This window comes from Fringilla coelebs (assembly GCF_963513975.1).
Source record: "Fringilla coelebs genome assembly, chromosome: 6".
NCBI lineage: Eukaryota > Metazoa > Chordata > Aves > Passeriformes > Fringillidae > Fringilla > Fringilla coelebs.
Genome location: NC_140034.1, coordinates 58,803,336 through 58,825,559, shown reverse-complemented (window position 1 = coordinate 58,825,559; position 22,224 = coordinate 58,803,336). Strand labels below are relative to the sequence as shown.

General features: G+C 41.2%; 1 protein-coding gene across 4 annotated transcripts in view; it reads right to left on the bottom strand.

The window, feature by feature from the left end:
* HIPK3 (homeodomain interacting protein kinase 3) overlaps positions 1–22,224 on the bottom strand; it is a 69,386-nt gene that overhangs the window by 41,411 nt on the left and 5,751 nt on the right. For all 4 annotated transcript variants that reach the window (XM_084207418.1, XM_084207417.1, XM_084207420.1 and 1 more), the window contains one exon: positions 10,067–11,162. In XM_084207418.1, coding sequence (XP_084063544.1) covers positions 10,067–11,160 — 1,094 coding nt within the window. In that variant the 5' untranslated portion in view covers positions 11,161–11,162. The remainder of the gene's footprint in view (positions 1–10,066; positions 11,163–22,224) is intronic.

Sequence of the window (22,224 nt, the reverse complement as noted above, 5' to 3'; positions counted from 1 at the left end):
CAAATGACACATGGCACCATTCCACAAGCAACCAGCCCTGTGGGACAGTCATTCTGCAGACAGGGTGGAGTACTGGGGCACTAATGACACAAGCTAATTCCTAATTATCCTGCTATGTAATACCCTGCAGGGTTGCAGGGTTTTTCCCTTGTTAAATATCAGTCAGTTTCCTAACCTTTTTTTTTTTTTTTGGTAGGCTTTTAGCAGCTTAACAACTGCTGTCTATATTAAACACTACATCAAACAGGAAAATTACATAAAGCAAGGAAACACTAGGGATTGAGTGGTGTTGGTCAGAAAGAAAAAGGTCACTGTCAACTCAGTGAGAGAAGACTCCCAGTCATTTTTAGTGTCTCTCAGCACAGTCAGACAACTCCAGAGCTGTCCCAGCTTCTCTGAGTGCACAGGAAAGCTTTCCATTTAAGAATACTTTCTTACTGGAAATTGTTGAAATAATTCAGGGCTATATGAAAACCAAAGCAGTCAGCAGCCATACCATATAATTTACAAATTACATCCTCCTGTTCTGCTTTCCAGCTCTTGTTACCAAAAATGCTGAGGCCCTTTGCTCTACTCCTAGCTACTTTTCCAGGGAGGTGAAGTGTCCAAAATCAACTGCATCTCCACACAATGCTGGTCCAGAGAAAGGCAACAAAGCTGGTAAAGGACCTGGAACATGAATCCTATGAGGAACAGCTAAGAGAGCTGGGGGTGTTCAGGCTGGAGAAGATGTTCAGGGGAGACACTGTATTCTTTGTATTTTTGAAGAATACTTCAAGACATTTCAACAAAATATGTGCAGAAATAAAGCATAAGTTATATTTTAAAAAAAACTAGATCTTGGCTGGATGGCAAGCAGTGAAAGAGTGAGAAAATCAGGAGCCCAAAAATTTAAACATTAACTGGGGTTCAAAAAAAAGGCACGAAGGACAACATCCACATACTATTAGTGTAAATATACTGGCGTTTGCCAGCATATCTTTTTGGCAAGTATCAAGTGATCAATGACCTACAGCACACCCTAACAGTTTTTCAGTTGATAAAACAACAGTAATATGGATTTTAAAAGCTTCATATAGTCTTATATTTATACAAAAGCCTTGTACCGAAGTGAGGTGGTGCCTGCAGATTTTCAAAGAAGCCATGAAATGCATGTTTGAAAGTTATCAGGGAATTACGTTTTGTTGAGAGAAAGTAACAAAAATAATGGTAAAATCTGTTTCACTTCAATTCCTAGAATCAATCAGGGGCAGTTAAAATACATTTGAAATTCACACTAATTTTGAATCTTCAACATTAAAAAGGTTTTGTGCACTACACTTGAAACAAAGTGCACTCTTGTGAAAGACTTCTTTGTGAAGCATTAGGTGGTTTAAACATTTTGAATACCTAAATATTCACTACAAGACCCTATCATTCTCAAAAACATCCAAGAAGGCATTCAAAAAATACTAATGAAAATTCAACAGTGCAATTCTGAAAAAAGGTAATCACATAAAGAGATGATATTTTGTGAGACACTGCTGCACTATCCTATCCTGGGACAACTGAAACATCCTTGGTATTTACAAAGGGGGAAAATGTTCTTAAGGTAACATCAGTCTCAAAATGCAACTGCTTGAAAATCTTATCTGTGAAATGCTTTGGCTTGTTTCTCCCAGCCCTCTAATCCCATTTCACTTGTTAGAAGCTGTTTTAATAACAGCCAAAAAAAAAAAAGAAAAAAAAACTTGAAAACATTAGCTAGCACTGTAGGAGCAAGGACCTTCAAATATACAGTATAAAATTTAACAGTCCAGACATTTCAGGCCATTTATAGCCATACAAACTTGAATTCTACTTAATTACATCCCAAACAGTTATTTTTATCCTAGACACTAATACCATTTTCCAATCAGTGCCTGAATTCACAAGAGGTTTCTTGTCAGTGTTTTGGTTTTTAATTCCCTAGTATTTTATTGCTGGTTTTGGTCTGACTCCATGTGAATGTTTAGTGCCCTAAACATGCTCACATATCCATTTGCCCTTGCTGAAACTGCTTGATTTTCCAGTCAACAGACTACCAACATATCTGCTCCATCCTCTTCACTCCTGGAGGAAGCCATGGATGCAGAAGGAGCCTGCACCCACAGAACACCTCTCCCCTGAAGACAAGGATGCCAGGTAGAGGAGACAGAGGCTGGAGCAGAGGCTTGGCTTTCCACCACCTTGATTCACATCTAGTACTACCTGCTCCTACACCAGGAAAGCCATATTCTCACAGGAGCCCCACAGCAGCAGGCATTTGTCACAATATCTACAAACATTAGCATTTACAAATGGTAGCACTGCAGCTACCACTGATATTTTCTGCAAGTGAGAAATCTGATACAGCCACGCTCACGTACGAGGAACAGATCTTTGGGTCTTAAATATCAGTGCAGTGAAAAAAAAAAAGGATCACATTTCAGTAGATCTATTTTAATGTGTGAAAAATAAAAGCTGCTTCCCAAAACTTTAGCCGTGGCAAACAGGTCTATCATTCAAGCTCAGCAAAAATTAAATATAGCAAGAACCAAGAGATCTTTTGCCTTGAAAATCATGAAAGAATTTCCCTTCTGTTAAACTGAAGCAACCTAAAGACTAAGAGAACCCTTATCTGAACTTCTGATTCACATTGCTGCTCCAGCCATCAGGATTAACTTGAAATCTGGGCTGACATTACTAGAATCTCCAGCAGGTACAAGGTACCTTCAAATGCTCCATGTGTTATCCCAGGTTATGTTACTCAGAAAATCTCTAGCTCAGGAAAAAACCCAACATGAAGGCTGGATGACATTTCATCCACTCCTATCCTCATGACTCTCCTATGGATCTTCAGAGAGGATTAAAAAAAAAACCAAACTTGCAAAATAACAGTAACCCTGACACTCTTTTCTACAGAATTTAAAAAAAAAATCCCAAACATGAAACCAAAACACCACAGCATTACCAAAAAATCTACTCTCGTTTTCTGCTTCTATGAACAGAGAATAATAAGGTATTAGAGACCAGGTTATGTTGACCAGAAAATAATGAGAGAATTGAAAATACATTTGTTATCAGACAGCTACATAAACATGAAGTTATGATGAGCTAAGATTGCCACTCCTGGATGATACTTGTAATGTTTTTGTTCGGCCCCATTAATCATGAAGCAGAAGTTTAAAACGGGAATTCAATAAAACAATTAATGAACAGTATGCAAAAAGTACAAACACAGTCTTGCTAAATCAATAAAATAATTTGTTCACAGACACAAGCCACAAAGGCTTATCTTGACATTAAGTTCCGTTTGCTCCGATAAGGAAATAAACCAGCAGCCGCAGCTCTGCGACTTTAAAGAGGGGGGGGGGGAAATTGTGAAGTGTCCCAATTCACTTGTAACAGCAATTCCTTACATTATCAGGACTCTCTTATATATACCCCCGACAGTAAGCATGCTCACAGCAGAGCAGCTGACTTTGAACAGGCTGACCTTGAGCAAGCCAACGACCTCGGCAGCATGTACTTCTGGCTTATTTCACTGCAGCAGCGAAACAGCCTCACCATCTATAGAAGTCTACCGTTTCTGGCCACCACCCCTGACTATTTTAAGATATCCCAATACACTTCAGTGATGCACAGTTCAAAGTGATAGAATAACATCTGCTAGCATGTTGAAGTGGAAGTTGTTTACAGAGGCATTTTTAGCTTGTTCTCGCACCACGCTTCCCAAACTGACAGAAAAATCAATTGATTAAGGGAGCTTTGCTTCTCATTTAAACTTATCAACCCCAAAATTTAATAAGCACTGAGCAAGAATTTTAGGCAATGTGAAAGGAGAAAAAAACCCCAAGACACCCCACTCTAGATAAAGCTCATTTAGAAGCTTCAAGTATGCGACAGCAAGGGGTGAACATGAAAAGGCAGTTGCTTAGTTGTTTCCCGAGATGTCAGTTTTGCACAACTTCTCCCCTTGCTCAGTGCTTTAAAGAAAAGCTGTATTAAGAGATGTGTTTATTTGTATACAGGTTTTTAACTGCTATTTGAAACATACAGAAGTTGTATGCTGATCTGACATTAGGGGAAGATAATAGTCTACAGGGATGCAACGGTTGTGTCACTGAGCCATAACAACCCATCCTACTGACAAGCCCAACCTACAGAGAGAAAACATTCAATTTCCAAATCCCACTCCAGGGAGAGTCACTGTCACTCTGTGTTCCCAGAAGTCCCTGGAGTGACAAGGACCAAGTTACAAAGGCCAGGGAGAAAACAAGCCTCTCTGGGAATTTATGGCCATGAGAATTTTTTTTTTCTTATTTTGAAGGAATGCATGTAGAAAGGAGAAGAAGAAGTCAAGTATATTACACAAAGTTGAGGGGGGACAAAACCAGCCTAAGCTGACGGTGGTTTATTCTGAAACTTAGCATGAAGCTGCAAAAGTCATAAATAAAAAGCTGTCCTGCTGCAACAGCCTCAGAGCACGCACAGAGACCTCGCTGAGCCCAGCTCAGGGGTAGTAATTAAACTGCACAGCTCAACTACTTTATTCTCCTTCCAAATCCTTTAAAACAGAAGAGCCCATATCAGACCAAATCACTCTTTGAGCAGCAGCAGAACCAACTGGGCAAGTGAAAACAGAGTCGTGACCACAGAACACAATTATTATCACTTTTCCTCTGTCCTCTCTGATCTTTATGGGAGAGGAGGGTAAGAGAAGGAGAGGGGGAAAAGCCTGCTCTCAGCCACCAGGAACACATCCAACAGCAATTTTTCCATCTCTCTGAGCTCCATTGCAACACTATTGACATTTGGCATTTTGTCTGGAACGAGTCTGTTGATTAGGCACTACCCTTAGTTGGAAGGCTGGAGGGAGAATATCACTGTCCAGCTCTGGAATGGGTGACTGCACTGAGTGCATCCACTCACATCACTTGCTTTTCCTTATGAGTGCACTGCTGAATACCCAGGATCGTATTTTACTGCTGTCACCAGCGGAACAGAAAAACACTTCTGAGCTACAAGCATCTCTTACTAACCAGACACCTTCCATTCTGCCACACCACTGCAGCTGCCCACCAGCCTATGGGGTCCAGCTGGTGCCCACTTTAATCTGGAAAACACTTATATTGCTTCCCACTCGCTTTGTTTTCCCAATGAATTTGGCTACGCTAAACAGTTTGCCTGCAGATGCCTGGATGCCAAAAGGGACATCCTTTGGATGGGAAACCAAGAGCATATGATGCCTCAGGTTTTAGCTTTTCTATATTTCACATTCTGTGCTGCTTTAGTGGGTGGGTCTGGGCTTCACACGAGGGGATGGTGAGCTCTGTGCACAGAGCAGGGAGACAAAACAATTCCTGCTCCAGCTGGGCACCAAGGACAAATGATGCCAATGTCAGCCCCAGAGCACAAACCCCGTGGGCTGCAGAGAGAAAAACAAGCAGGGTGGGACTGCCTGGGCTAAAGCTGGGATGGGACAATGAACTGCAAGGTGCAAATGGAGCAGAACTGATCCCAGGGAGAGACCCCGGGAGCGCTCGTGCATTTTGGGGCCATTTTGGTTCATCTTGGGTGCAGCCCTGGCTGGGCTCTGGTGCTGCCCAAGGTGGATCCATGGAGGAGATCCTGGGAATAAATCCCTGCTTTATTCTTTGGCTCTGCCCAGCCTCTGCTCTAGGGCAGCCTGCACAAGGCATCATTTATCCTCAGAACACATTTTCAGCGAAGCTTCCAGCTGCACTCTACCAGCAATATAATCTGACACAGCACAAAGGTGATGATGTTTTCCTTGGAGACAGGAGGTGAAATAACCACGGAGGCAGCCACAGGGGCTGGTGATGAGCCACTGTTGAACTGCCTTTGGGGGCTGTGCTGCAGGATCCTACAACGAAGTAGCACACTCACTTATACACCTGCAATGGCTACTGTCAGATCCACAGAATTACAGGGATTTTATGAATGATGGGTTTGGCAAGGTTTACTGAAGACTAAATTTTAAAATCCCCTTAGGAAGGCAACCTAAATCAATATGAAGGTGATTCCCCTTGGAAAAAAAACTGAGCAGTAATTCCCGGCAGAGTTACCTCTGAGTGCCATACACTGAGAGGGCCACTGCTTCCCATGGCAACAGAAAGGAAGGTAACCTGGCTCCCTGAAAGAGATGGGCAGCACCACCTTGACAATTTCACTCCACTCCTCTTGAAGGCTACTGCTAATTGCAGACAGCCATTCTGAAGCCTCTCTTCTCATACCTGCTTTCCCAAATGCATCTCACCTCAGGAGACAGGCAAAACAAAGAAAACAAAGGAAGATGACTTCCAGAGAGAAACACCATGCCCTGGGAAAACTTTCTGCCTTGCCAGATGAGCACAAGAGACCAGACTTAGAAACAGATGTTTTGATTCTCCTCCTCCACAGCCTGCACTGCTTTCCATTTGGGATGCAACACTCCCTTCTCATAATTTGGGGCACAGTTGACCAAAAGGACAGCAACACACTCCTCATACCATTTCCATAAATGACAAAAGCTTGATCACCTACGCCACATGTAAGGGTATTTTCTTTTGAAAATGTACACACTGCTTAGTTATTTACCTCCTTAGATCACTCATAAAAGGTCAGCAGTCTTAATGTGTGAGGCCAGAAGCAGAAAATGGCTTCAAATACCAGATCTCTCTAGTCCACAGCTATTAAAATCCAGAGCAGCATAAAAAGAACATGTAAGCACAGACACTGCCTTTCAGGGAAAGAGCATTGAGAATAACATCTGATCTTTAGAACAAATTAAAAAATCATCTCTGACTTCAGACACTGTATCATAGCTAGCATTTATTCACACCCATACTCAACAATTTCTAGCAATACAAGAAACAGGAGCTTCCAAAAGGTAACAAAATTTCAAAATCTATTTTTCATACTTCTAACCATTTTCTTATTTTCCCTTTGCTTGTCAAAGCTGAAACAGGAACAGGAAAACATCAAGTCATTATCACTCCATACAGTCTGTCTCCATTTTTCTGCTGCTTATACCCTTTTAAAATTCAGTTAGTTTCACATGTTTAGGACCTCTCCTCATACAATAGTACCCTAATATTTCCAACAGTCATCATTAGGTCACCTCTCCATCTGCTACAGGCAAGGTAAATCAGCCCATTATCCATTCACCTGGCTACATAATGTTCCCCTCCTTAAGTCCTAATCCTCTTATTACTAATTTTTCCAACTCATTACTCACTTCCTCTTACAGATGCAAAACAGTGACCCTAGAATTCAAAATAAACACCCTAACACTGGATATTGGGGCATTCTCCATTCTCATGATCATTAGTTCACTCTGGTCCCAGGAACAAAAAAACAGAAGCAATGATCAGACTAGGGCAAAAAAAACCCCAACAAAACAAAACAAAAAACCACCACCAACAAACAACCTTTTCTCTTTATTCAGTTTTGTAAAACTTGTTTTGACATGCCATACTCAAACAGGTCAAATCTGCACTACCACTCCCAGGCTCTTCTAATACAAAAAGCATTTAAGTACAGTTATATTTTACATATAAGTGCTCCTTATTTGATTGACCAAAAGCACAACCTCTCTTAAAACAAATGCCATCTCAACACAAGATATTCTCTGAAGGACCTTCACATTCTTCTGTAAGACTTTTCACTTCAAATTTCCCCAGCATCACCTATTTTAAAAGCTTTTGAATCAAACCCCTATTTTCTGCTATTATTTGCACTAGTCTGGTGCTTCCAATGGAACAAAAAGAAATTTTGAGGAACTGCCAGTCTACACAAAGTTAGTTTGAATCACACAACTGGTAGAGAGCTATACATCCATGATGAAATCCAGCAAGCTGAAAACCCGTTCAGAAGTAAAAACTTCTGTTGAAAGCAATTTTGAAGTATAGCTGTTGGGTGCTTTTTTTCCAAAATTATCTCAACCAATATTTAGATATTAAAAAAAAAAAAATTTCAAGTAGATGGACCCTAACCATTTTTCTTCTATTTTCAAACATTTCCGACTTAGATGCTACATTATAGAAGGATTATAAAACTACACAAAACAAAGAATATGATCTACTGAAACCTGAATATTTACAAAGCACTTAAGCATAACTTACTAACTAGGAAATTTTGGGTACACACACCATAGGAGTCCATATCATTCAACAGCATTGAGGCAAGGTAAGTATATGCACCCACAAATCTTATCTTATTCTTGGGGGATGATATTTTTGAATAAGCACCCACAGGGAACCCCAGTGACTCACATTTGAATGCAATGCAAGCATCCAAAATGCCAAGGAGTTGCGCACTGATCCTGCCAGCAATGACCTGCCCAAACCCAGAAGTGTGCCAGAATTCTATTGAGAGCTGCAAAGCAACATCAAGCCAAGTAAAACACAACTACAGCCACTGCATTTTTATGTAGGCAACTAAAAAAGAACAATATCTTGTCAATTGAGCCATCTGAACCAGAAAAAAGAATGCTGAAAGTAGTTAGTTGAGGCTGAAGTACTCCAATAGGACCACCCAGCCTGGCTGCACACAGTCTCCCCTCTGTTCTTGGGGAGAAAGGAGTGAAAAATGGCAATAGTTCACAATAATCTGTAATTGCTTTAATAAATAAAAAAGCCAAAATAGGTAGGGAAACATTCTCAAATCATGCATCTTGAGTATCTGCTGGATTCTCATTCTGCACAGACCAGCTCAAGGTAAGACCTTTGTACTTGTCCAGAGCCTCTCAGAATTCCTGCCATCCTTGCAAACCTGGCCTGATTTGTCCTGAGAGGCCCAAAACCACAAAATCTTTTGATTTTACACAAAAATTTATCACAGCATTTACATCAAAATGAACTCCCAAGTTACTTAACTTTTTATTCCCTCTCATATATATTTTTGTATAATGTGAACATGCATCAATCCATAACATTTCCCAGTTTAGTTTTCTGTTGATTAACTTCATGAAGTTTTTAAATCCTCTGCTGCAGTTTGCAATTAAGTAATAGAGAATGCAGGTGATGAATTAGAATATTTTGTGAGCACTGTACCACTCTTGTTTACAAGCTACAGTCAAAAAATAGATTCCTCTGGCATGAACTCCAATCACTAATTTCATCAAGCCTAGAATTGCAGTGCACAAGTTTTCATTTCCAGCATGAATAGCTGTAAAATATTTAAAATTTTCTTCCAAGTACTCATTGTCCTAGTTTACTAGCTTCTTACTCAATCAGCAGATGGGCAATACACAGCACATACTACTGCCAGTGATGCAAAGCAGAACTGAAAGATCTTCAATCCAGATAAGTTTAGCTCATAAGGAAAACAAAAGGGCTAAATATTGATAATTTTTAAATGCCAGGCAGATTGGGTAACTATTCAAAGAAAACTTTAAAAAAATAACCAAACAAAACTGTTGAAAACATACATCTATTTTCAGGCAAAAGCAGAATGCAACCATGTACCAAAATCACTTTAAACACCCTTCTGGTATCACCCTAAACATTTAAGCATCCTATCACTCCCTAACTCCAGAAGTTTACTGAACTCCACAGCTGCTGAAGGCACTCAGAACGGAGTTTCTAAGAACTAGGGAAAATATTTACAAGTGCTGGAGAAAAACAGAGGCATTTACATAATCTTTGGCAACAGGATATAGAAACATGGCACTTCTAGGACACTGTCCAGCTGCTTACAGGAAAAAAAATCCATCATGTTAGGAAGGCTGGAAAGACATCCTAAACAAGCAAGTGAAAGATAATTTTTTTCTTTTCCTTTTGAACAGTCTCAGAGGTCTCAAAATAGCAGTAAGTGATGGCTTCAGAGAGCAGCACAAAACATACTTCCAGGAAAAAGACAACACTACAACAACATTCAAAGCAAGTATTCACAATCAAAATGGCAACCAACTACAGACCTTTCACATTCTTAGATGATTTTATCCTTTGCAAATCATTCTTACTAGTTACCTGGAGGAGCAATTATTTAAGCCATTAGCTTTAAGAAATGCTAAAACCTCATTCCATAACAGGTTAAAAAAACCAAAGCAGAAGACACCTACCTGTAATACCGAGATTGTAAATAAGTTGAACAAATAGTCTTTGATACATGGCTGGCAGACCCAAAGTCTATGACTTTGACCCGGTAAGGCTGCCGAACAGGATCCACCAACATAATGTTCTCTGGTTTGAGGTCAGCATGGATTAAACCCAGACTTTTTAGTTTTTTCAGTGCAGTGGCCACCTGTTGCAGAATAGGCCTTATTACTTTCAGTTGCAGAGGGCTGAATTTGTTTTGTTTCAGGAAGTCGTACAAGTTCTGTTCCAACATCTCAAAAACCAGACAAGTGTGGTTACGATGCTGAAAGCATTCGTAGGCTCTCACAAAGTTAAATTCATCAGCATTTTCAGTGCTTAGCCTCGCTAAGATGCTCACTTCTATCTGCCCTTGGCGCACGTACGAAGGGTGATTCTTCAAGATTTTGATCGCCACGATCTCGTTCGTCCCCCTTTTCCAGCACTTGACTACTTGTCCAAAGGTCCCTCGTCCCAGGAAATCAAGAACCTCGTAGGTGTTTTTCACCGAGCACAGCACCTCGTGCTGCACCAGCTGGTAATCCCCGTCCCCGCCGGTGCCGCCCTGCTTGGAGGCGGCGGCCGTGGCCACCACCGTCACCGGGTTGGCCACGCCGCTCTGCAGCATGGCGGGCAGGATGGACAGCTCGTCGACGATCTGCATCGTGCCGCTCTGGTTCTCCAGCTCCTCGCTCTTACGCTTCAATCCGCATCGCTGGGCTACTTCCAGGATATCCGAGCGGCTTCCCTGCGTCCCGGCCCCCGGCGCCTCCAGCTGAGGTTGCTGCGCCCACGCTGCCAACGCTTTTGTAGCACCTGCGGTATTTTTTAAAGCAACGGCATTTGACTGCAACCAAAAGCTCTGTCCTCGAGGTCTATCAAATGGGTTTTTAGTCTGAAAGAAAGTACTAACCCTGTGGGGAGAAATTCCAAAGTTTTTACCATTCACATAGATTTGCGGGTAGGTTCTTTCGTGGTACACGCAACTGCTTGGTTCTAGTTTGAGTTTCTTCACACTACAAAAGGCACTTGACTGGGTTTGATAAACATATGGTGGATAGACCAAGACTTGTGAGGCCATACCTACAGAGGGAGAGGAAAAGAAAAAACAAGTGAAAATTGTGCGCATTCCCAAGCTTTCCAGCAGCTGCGACTTCTAAAAGAAAAATCAGGACACAATTATGTTCTCCAAATGAGCTGGTCTGAAGTTGTTTTATATTTAGTTTCTTGCGGCAGAACAAGGCTCTCACACTTTACCAGTGCCCACAGGAGGACTTTAGCAGCAGCAGGTTACTGCAGTTAAGCGCTTGAGCTGGTTGCACAGGACTGAGATAGGCTGCCAGCACAGCACTACATGGCATTTTTCAAACAGGGGTCCTACCTTTGTGTTTGAAACTCAACTTTCATTTAAAACCTCCCACCATTTCTACACACAAAAGTAGCACAGTGTTCAGTAACACAACTGAAAAAACAATTCAAATGTTTAGCAACGATGATAACAAATAACTCAGAAGTTCCTAATTGTGAGTCGATGCTACCTGTTACACAAGGAATCCAACCTATCCACTGTAAACACCAGCAACCTTCCAAGAACAGACAAATGTCACAACTGCCCCAGATCAAAGAATTTCTCTGGGATGAAAATGAAAGCAAGCCACGTGATGGGGCCCAAAATAACTCAGGGGGCATGGGCATGCACACATAAACAACGACAAGGTTCCAGTAACTTACGTGTACAGTAACCTAATCCATTCACCAAAGGCAGGTGCTTTCCTTGAGCTCTGCTCCACCCCACTGCAGAAATTCATGTATCAGTGACAGAGTCATGGGGCTAGAGGCACTGAGTTTACCTTCCAAGTGTCCTCTATGCACTGACCCAGCGTCCCCTTCCAGACCTGTCAAACAACAGCCTTAAACTCATCTGCCATGTAGTTAAGCTAAATACTAAGAAAAAGGCTCTGGATGGACCCCAGTGTAACTACAAGGTTTCATGGAAGTTATGATTTATACCAGTCTGATCAGCTCCCAGAAACAAATTCAATACAATAATACCTTAATTAGATCACTTAATCATACCAAGCACATGGAAATTCTGGTAATAGGTATTTAAATTGCAGATGAGTCACATAAAACTTGAGCCAGACATTGCAGTGACTCTGATAAAATGAAAACTAACCAAAAACACAGCATAATTATTCTGAAGCTGTGATTTGATTGATGCAAATGAACATTTAGATATCTTAAGAGCAATTAAAATAATCATACCAACACCTCAGTTTAGAATCCTCTAATGGGTTTTGTCCCAGCTGCAGAAGAAAACTTCAAAGCCCTCTCCTTCCCAAAGTTGTTTTCTCAGAGCCAGACGAAAGCTGGAGACAGCCAGGAAACAGCTGGGCTCTTCTGCCACCAAATATGACGGGACTGCCACTGGCCTCCTGCTCCACACCAAGGATTCAACACCAACTATTAACCTCAAAACACAGCAAAATATTCCTCAAACTCTTGACTTCTCTCCTAAATAACATGCCCCATTACAAGGTGCATAAGCATTATTGTTGACTAGGAGATCTACTGCCTTTTCTATCATAAGTATATTTAGATAAATCACTTACCCTGATCATATTATTTAGATATCCAAAAATCAGCCCTCACTGCCTGCCCCAGGAAACACATACATCCAAGCCCCTGAGCTTCCAGTGGCCCCTGCACAGCTCAGGCCGAGCCAAACCTTCTATCAGCACCTTACTACTCCTCCAGTTCTGGGATGACTCGAATATCACATCTGCCAAAGACACAAAAATATCAAAACAATGCTTGAGGGTTTTCTTCTTGAAACCTTTCAGAGGTTCCCACCACAAAATACTCTGCTTGCTTATTCATCACAATCCCCTTACTTTTTGACACACATGTGCTTGAAACAAGTAAGATATTCACACTCAAAAAACATTTACACTTCAAAGCAATGAAATTTCTCAAGGACACACTAGTGTGTTATCCCAGATTGCTGACACGGGGGTTCAGATGACCAGAATCACTTTGCTGACTCACAGACAAACCCAAATGCTGGGCAGGCACAGCCACACCACGAAGCCCCTGGGCAGGAACAGGTCCCAGTAACCTCCAAGCAGGAGGGAGTGAGGACACCGGGCCCACAGGTGACAATCTGGCCAAGCTGCAGCAGCCCCAGCAGGTCAGTCTGCCCTGGATCTACCTAACAGCAAAAATCCTGCTCCACAGAACTTCTGGAGAAGGTATTTCCCTGTGTAAGCATGTCACCAAAGTATTTTTAAAAAGCTACACTGAAATTAAGGATGGTTTTGGAAAATAGGACAGTCCAGCATGAGGAGAACCAGAGGGACCAGAGGCTCACTCAAATCCTCACCTGAGCCTGTGAGGATCACTGGCATTTAAAAATGTGTTAATTTTCTAGAGTTGATGCTGTTCAAACCAGTCCAGAAGGTCTGGAGGAACAAAGTCCCAGCTTTCTCTTCAATACTCATTTCAGCTGGATAAGAAAAACTAGACTATCATCTTTTGGGGTTAGTGTGTTTCTTACAGGACTAACTCCACAACCCTGAACTCCAACCACAGTAACAGCTCTGTTCACAGATAAGAAGTGTTTACTGAGTTATTACAAGAACATTTTTAGCAACTCAGAAAAAAAAAAAACACTAAAAAAAAAAAGAAAATTGACCATTAAATGGAACAGATAACATACCCTGGAACAGCCTCTGATGCAATCATCACAGACTGAACGACTGAACTAATAAAATAAAATTTTATTCCACACAAATAAAAACAGACTTTTACAGTAATCTTATTTCTTACCTTCCCCTAAACACTTCTTCATTACTCCCATCATTTTGCTTGCGTTTTTCTAAACACACACTTCTAGATGCCAATGTCATTTGGAGAAGCTACAGTATCTTCACATAACCAGTGAATCCTGTGAAACAGACACTTAAAACCCTGCAGCATCCTACACCTGAGGCTGCTTAAAGACCTCTGCCATACACTCACAGTGTTCAGAAGGCATTTCAGACAGAAGCACACTCTACCCAACCAATATGCAATGAAATCCATCAGAACAGCATGGAGCTATCCAATACAAGCAGCTGTTGGAGGCCTTTGAGAAGCTAAGTTGATAAACAGAACTGATTTCCCCCCACCCAGATGAAAACCAACCCCTACAGACAGCAAAGCTGCACAACAAACCTTGAAGAGAAAGGGAAAATACCACAACACCCTCTACTGTAACAGCACTGCTGTGTTTTAAGGGCGTTTTTTGTTGGTTTGGGGTTGTGGGGTTTTTTTTAGTTGGGGCTGGTTTGGTTTTTTGGTTCTGTTTTTCTTACTGGGTTAATTTGTTTGTGGGGTTCAGAAGCTTTTTTTAAAACTATTTTGAGGTATTTGGATTACAATACAATCCTATGGATACACCTGAAAGAACAGACTTATTGTGTTGCAGGTTTTTTGTTGCCTTTTTTTTTTTTAAACCAGGACTCCCAGAAAAATAAAATAATACACAGCACATTTTCACCTAGCAGAGAGTGGGTCTTTCTTTTCCCCTATCACAAAAGATTTCACTGAGTTCATACATCTTTCTGCATACTTGTTAATGAGACTGTTCCTGCTTCCTCATACAAACTGAAGCTGGTCAGACTGCACCTACATTAACAAGCCCAGCTGCAGAAAAAGGGAGGGATCTGTAAACAACCAGTGCTAAAAGAAAGAAAAAAATCATCTGTGCTCATTTCAGGGAGGTTTCTTGAGCCCAAACACACATAAGGAGTTGGTGCACATCTCCCAGTTAAATTTAATTTAAAATAAAAACCAAATTGTGCACTACAAGACGCCCCTAGGATGCAAAGCAAAGCATCAGTAGGTCCAAAAATTGCCTCTGAGTAACTCCCCACTTGACTTTCAGTTTTAGTCCGTTTAGTCCATTGCTCCACACGTATTTTTAAAGTCCCCTTCTCCTTCATCAAGTGCAAAGCAAGTGTAACCACTGCAGCACAGTGCCTGCCCCTGGGCAGTGGTACACACAAGCTGAATTTGGCTCTGCAGCTTGTATTCTCCAACTGGAGGCTGCTGCATCCCACCTCACTGCTAGGGAATAGTGCAGGGAATGTGCACAAAAAAGGCTCTCCCCAAAGTCCTACCAATTGTTAGCACCTCTAGAAAGACTTCCTTCGAAGGAACCAGTCTTCTTGGTTTGAAGCAGAGAGAACTGGGAAAACTTGGCTTATTAAACATGAAACTATACAAAACATGTGGCTTCTGACCAGAGTCAAGACTGTGAATTCTGGGCTTCTGAAAAAAGTATGAACAAAGTAATGAAGCAAACATATTTCAACTAAGTAAATTCGGTTTTTATTCCTTTAAATAAATTAACAAGTATACTTTCATAAAATAATGTCAGTGGACAGGAGGCACTTCGGTTTGTCCCCCCACAGCCAAGCTTCTCCGTGCAGAAATTGAGCAGGGAACCAGGCAGATGCACCTCAGCAACATGAGGCACCTTTGGTTAACATCTTGCTAATGTTCACCTAAGTGTAACAATGTTCTCTACTCCTCAAAATCACACCTGCAGCCTTCTCGGGCTAGGCAAACTCAGGAGCAGGACCCACTTGGCACACTGTGACAACCTGGAGCAGCACAGGCTGTTCCAGGCCTGAGCACCATTAATAATTAACTGTACAGTGACATTTCCACATGACTGAGTTGGGGGGGAGTGTGGCAAAGTAACTGGTTAATAAGGCCACTGCAGGGGAGCTCAGGAAAAATTGCCACACTGCTCTCTTAATTTGTCTGTGAAATCCACAGCTCCTTCCTCCAGCACTGCAACCACCCTGCTGCTCCTGGTGTAGTAAATTCCCAGCCACAGGCAGCTACCTAATAACAGAGTTGAACTGTAACTCAAGAAACTTGTTTTCCAACTTCGTTCAGGCCTCCATGGGTAAAAACCAGCTCCAAAACTCTCACATCCTTCTCACAGTGCAGCTGGGCATTGAGGGAGGCTTTCTAAACACTCTGCAACTTCCAGCAAATGCACAATTGGAGCAGGGGCACTTATGAAATGTTTTGTTTACATCATGCATCACTTTGGAAACACTGTAAGGATACTAACTGTCATTTTTTCCAGGTAAAACAATTGTTCTTTTCATAGTAGGTGCCACCCAACTTCTCAAGTTATTCATCAAGTACAAAGCTGAATTAGTTGCCCTCTCTTTCAGCACAGATGAAAGTTCATTACCAGTAGTAGCAGCACCTCTACGTTATTGTTTATTTTGGATATGCAGCTGAACAAGCTGTACTGATGCAAGTACTTTCATACCCCATGACCTGTTCACCCTGAGGAATTCCCTCACTCCGGCTGGACAATTAATAACAAAGCACTGGCAATTGAGGTTTCATGCAATTTATAAAGGGAAACACATCCACAGAGAGTGCAAAGTGTCCAGAAATACAAGCCCAGAGAGTTCCAACCCTCTGGCCACCTCAAAACCACCTCTGTGAGCAGATGTGTCACCCACAGAAGGGAGAGAGCAGAGCAAAGGAGAAAGCACTGAGGTGTTCCAAGTAACTTGTGCCCTAGAAAAGGTTTGCTCAATGACAGAGGCATTCTGGACACAAACTGCACGGGCACACACACTCCCCCCACAGAGAACCAGGAGATGCAGAAGCAGCTGATGATATCTCACCAAAGAAACCAACACCCAGTTCTGGGGCAGCAACCAGAGATGCAATTTCATGGCAAAAGGAATCATTACCTTTCTTGACTAAAACACCTATTTCAGAGCTCAGGGATATCAGCCCATCATTCACCAGGAGCACTCAGCTGAGCCAACACAGCCTTTGCCCCACATGAAACCTCAGTCCTGCACAGGTCCAGGCTGAAAGGCCAAAGGTTGGCTCCAAGTTGGAAAGAGTTTTAGTGGGAAGCAAAGGATACAATGATCCAATTCTGCCCTTGTAGAACTTAGTTACTAAGCCCCCAAAAAAATGTTACGGGGCTGGTTAAGGTCTGTGCAACAGCGGAGATATTTTTAATCAGACACCACCGATGTTGCACTGATAGCAGAAATTGAAAATATCAGTTGGTTTAAGTGTGATACATGCCAGTCTCAATTGCACCATTGTCTCCAACCTTGGAAACAGAACCGATGCCATACGCTGAGCACAAACATATTTTACATAAAATATCAGAGTGAACTGCTGTGACTCAACGCTGCCATAGCACCAGCGCTCAAGAACACAATTGCTTTATTCATATTTTCCACCAATATCAAAAGCTAAATCTTGTGATACCAATATGACTGCAATCATAGCTAAAAAGAAAAATGAAACAGTACTGGAAGCATTTTTTTTTTCTCCTGGGCAAGCTGCTGCTGGGCAGCTGGAAGCAGGCACAAGCAGCCCAGCCTTGGCCACCAGCCCCAGTGAGAACATGCCCTCCAAATCAGAATGTGCCACCATCAACATAAACAGCACATTTCAACCAGCCAGGGCTTCACCAGCCTAATCTCTTCTTTTAGAAAACTAATTCTTTTTGAACCTGGAAACAGCAGGCACACTCAAATAAAAATCTCTAACAGTGGGGATTAGGAGAGCCCACACCTTCTGCAGGACAGAAGTGCAGGAGGATCCATCCAAACCACTACTGCCACCTTTCAATGCAGCAGAAGAGCCAAGGCAAGCAGAGGCAGGGACCTTCTTCCATTGCCCTAAGTATTTCCAAGATTTTGCCACCTTCCCTAAAGCAGAAATAAAATTTGATAGAGAGGATTTGCCCAAACTGCATGTTGGTATATCACATGTTCAAATGCCACTGTACTTAAAAAAAAACCAAAAAAAACACTCAGTCTTAGTCCTTTCTTATTTACAGTCATTTTAATTTTGTGCAATTGCTTAATTTTGCATTTTTTAGAATACTGGGCATTTGTTAGAACTAGAAATGGATCAACCCATCTAAGCAATTTATTTTGAAATTTCATTTTAAAATAGCTCTAGACAATACCAAAAGCAGCTCCTGTAAGAATATACATTTAGATGTTTGTTGCCACTTACAAAACGTAAAATTACAAAATGTAAGACAGCACATCTACATGCACAGAGTTCATCAAGTCCTCTCAACTATTCAATGAGGAGGAACTCATCCAAAATTACCTTTCTCCCTCTCAGGAAAAAAAGATTTTCACCTGGACAAAAACAAACAAGCAACAAAAACCAAAGCAAACAAAGAACCCCAAACAACGACACCACCACCACAAAATTCCTGTTCTCCCCACAGTACCTGCACATTAACTCTACGGCAGCACACACACAAAAAACCTGTCACGCTCATTGAGTCTGACATGCAATGCAAAAAATTTGCAAATCAGGCTCTCCTGTACCAAGGAGGTGAATAAAACTTTCCTACACACTGAGAACTGCATGGTAGTAAGCAATATTTGAGTCAAAACTTTGCCCAAATACATGGAAAAATCAGTCCCTCTTCCAAGAAGACCAACAAGAATGTCATTATCAAGTGGTTACTGAGTTGTGAGGACAGCATACCTAGAGCATATTCAACTTCTTCTGCAACAAAAATGTCAGAGTAAATAAGAACGTTAGCCTTTATTTGTTTCAAAACTGACTTAACTGTAAAATAACCAAGGCACTTAATCCCACACACTTATCTTGATTGAACTTTTTCTGCTGCAGTTTTCAGGTCAGTTGCCCCAGCTACACCTAGTAACAACTCTCAAACATATACACACTGAGGTAAACACACACACACAATAAGCACATGTTTGGAAGGTATTTTTACACATACACAAACAGAAAAAAAACCTCTGTGAAGTCCCACTATTTTTCCCCATAATAAAAATTTGTTATTTAAAAGTGGTTTGAATATCCTGCTTTTAAATAACATGTGTTTTTCTTTCCTTGTAAGCAACACCATCATGAAAATAGCATTGGTTGCTTGCAGAAAACAGCTGTATAAATTGGACATGGGATCTACTGTAGAACAACAAAGAAAAAATAGAGGGAAAAGGTGTTTACCCCTTCTTTCAGCTTTCTGAGGATGTAGAGAAGCAGTATTTCCTACAGGTAAGTATCAGTGCACTAGAAATCCATTCTCCCCCACAGAAGGATCAGCCTTCTGCCTCCTAGTGAATCAATACCTGTAATAACCCATATTATAATATTTCCCCAAGCCACCAGAGCAAGAAATGTCTCCCCCCCCCCGTGCAAAGAAACTTCCTGATTTAACTACACAGAAAGCATGTGAAAAGAAAGATTATATGCAGCATACAACCCACTACCTGGGGACATAATAATACTGACAAATGTGCATACATTTTTTCTCTGTTGTATTCCCTTCCATGTTTAATAATCTTTCCACTTGTAGCATAAATAAACCTTAAACGGCCACTCTTGTTTTAATCTTCAGAAGAATGTTTAGACACCTCTGTGACAGAGTTTTAAAAACACATCTAGTCTCAAGCAGCATTTGTCACAAAGAGCTCCCAAGGTATTTCTTGGGAGCACTTCCCACCATGTCCTCTTGCTGGGCTCAGAGCTGGCACAGTGCATCATTACAAAAGCCATAGAGAAAAGTCATTAAAATCACTCTTTAGTATCTCCTGAAAGCAATCTGCTCCTATTAGGCTGAATACCAACTAATTCTGCAAATCACAAAATAAGCTGGTATTAAAAGGAAAGAGGAGACCAAGAGACTTCTTTCTCCTCTTAGGTACAAATCTGGTTCCTTCTGAAGGGCTTCACAAGATCTCAAACACCAAAATTCCCATACTTAACAGATTCAAATGCTGAAAAATAAAGATTATCTGAGTACCTCTTCTACCCACATACAATTCCAAATAATCTTCAAAGAGAAGCTGTGGAAAAAACTTCTCAACTGGAACACACAGACTGCAGACAAGCAATGAATTCCAACAGTTAAAAAGAAAAAAAAAGGGAAGAATTGAAAGGAAAGGGGTAAGAAGTAGCAGATGACCAAAGTTTCTAGGAAAAACTCAAGAAAGAAGATGTTGACATGACAATGATGCACATCAACAGCTTCAGTCAAAAAGGCAGAAAAGCTTCTTACAAGAAACAACTACAAACCCTCCTGGAAATTGTGTAAGTTCCACCAATTGTGCCAACACAGAAAAAAACCTGCACCATAGGAAAGAGGGGAAAAAAATATCTTTTATTTACACTAGTGGAATTTGGTAAAACTTAATGTAACTTTTTTTTTTAATGCTAACAAAGGACCAAAACAAAGCAGTAAACATGCTAAGACTGTGGAAACACACAAGAAGAAACATTTATTCTATCTACATATGAAAAACTAAATTACTTTAGCAAAAGTAAATTAATAAAACTTTAGAAAAAACCATGTATGTAAATACTTTTTATGGATACCTGACACTAGTGGTTATTCAGGTCTTCCAAAGGGAACTAGATCATCAGTAAAAAAACTTCTTTTCCTCCTTTATAAACTTTCTAATGATTATTGGTATTGAAGTTGTTTTCTCCCTGCATTTTTGCCTTTATGGGTGAGCTTCCTCACGCAGCCCTGGAGCCTGCACTAGGTCCCATCTGATGCAGGCAGGCACTTGTTTCAGTCTATTCCAGCAGGAACAGGGAGAGGTTCAGGTGTCAGCTGACAGCCAGAGACCCAGGGAGCAGGCCTGCAGGGATCTGGTCACGCTAATAAAAGCAGCAAACATCTCTGCAATGAGGACACTCCAGCCCCACACCAAGCACAGCTGCACCACTTATTGCAGCCCCAGCTGAAGTTGCTCTCCTGGCACTCTCTCCTGCCCAGGGACCAGTTTTGCCATCTCACTTCACCACTGCAACATGAGGTCAGCACAAGGCGAGGAGATCCACTTCCATCTCACAGCTCAGAGTCAAGTAAAACTAAAGAAAACCCCTAAAATCACCCAAAGCAGGTTTTCTCAGGTGCTGGTGGCTGCTTGCCTCAAGGCAAGCTAACAGCCAAGCCAAGCTTGATGATAAAATCTTGCCTCACCCAGTAATTTAAGTTCCTTGGAGGTTTAGTGTCCTGGTGACACAAAGAACAGCTGCAGGACAGTGGAGTGTGGTGACCCAGAGCAGCTCAGCCTCCAGAACACAGGAGAGCACAAGACACTCAGACCAGGGGATTATGAAATCAACAGGCCTGGAGAAGTGCCCGTGGGCATCCCAAATCATCTCCAAAACCTCTTTTCGGGGTGTTTATGGGACTCAGCACAGGCATCAGGAGCTGAGCTTTCCTGCCCAGAAGTTTTCCAGCACATTCTAAATGGGTGGTTCCTACAGCACCACAAGTATCCAGCAAGTGATCATACAAATAAAAGCAGACTTTCATTTGGCAATAAATGACTTTTTACATTAAAAAACGTTTTGTGTACTTCATTTGTAATGTGCTTTAAAAAGCACTAAAAAGTCTTCTAGAACTCTTACATTATTTCAGCAAGAATGGAAAGCATGAGTTTAAGATTACAGATTTTAAAGATAGCTTTTTTTGATGGGAGGGCCCCTCCTAACATGCAAAAAGAGTTCTCTGTATGTAAGAATTCAATTACTTTTTTTAATATTGGGAGTTGCTGTAGCTTTAATCATCCTAAAAGATAGGAAAATATTTCTTATGTCTATTTTGTCTTTAGATGTTTGACTGCATCTTCTTTCATTGCTCTGTTGTGGAACTTGAACTTAGCATTTTCCAAATACTGTAGCGTATAAGAGACCTGGATAAAAGGGGAAAGAAGGATTATATTCCTTACTTACAAAAAGAAAATTTCCTAATCTTTTTCTAAAAATGTAACATACTGTATAAAAATTTTCCACAATGCTGGAATTAATAAATATGTACAGTTAATATTCAAAGAGGTATTTTGAAATTACACTGACTCCAAGTCTCAGCATAAGGAAAAAAAACAGAACAAAACTACTTGAGTCTACTTGTTTAAAAACAGTTCAGTTATTTGGCTCTTCTTCCTTTTCCAAGCCCAAGTGCTATACCAGAGATTACCTCCCTTTTGTCAAAAAGTTACCCACTATCAAAAATGGAGTATTAAATTGCTATATGGAAAAAAACGTGATACACAACGAAAAAAATACTACAAAACTTTACAAAGATTATCCC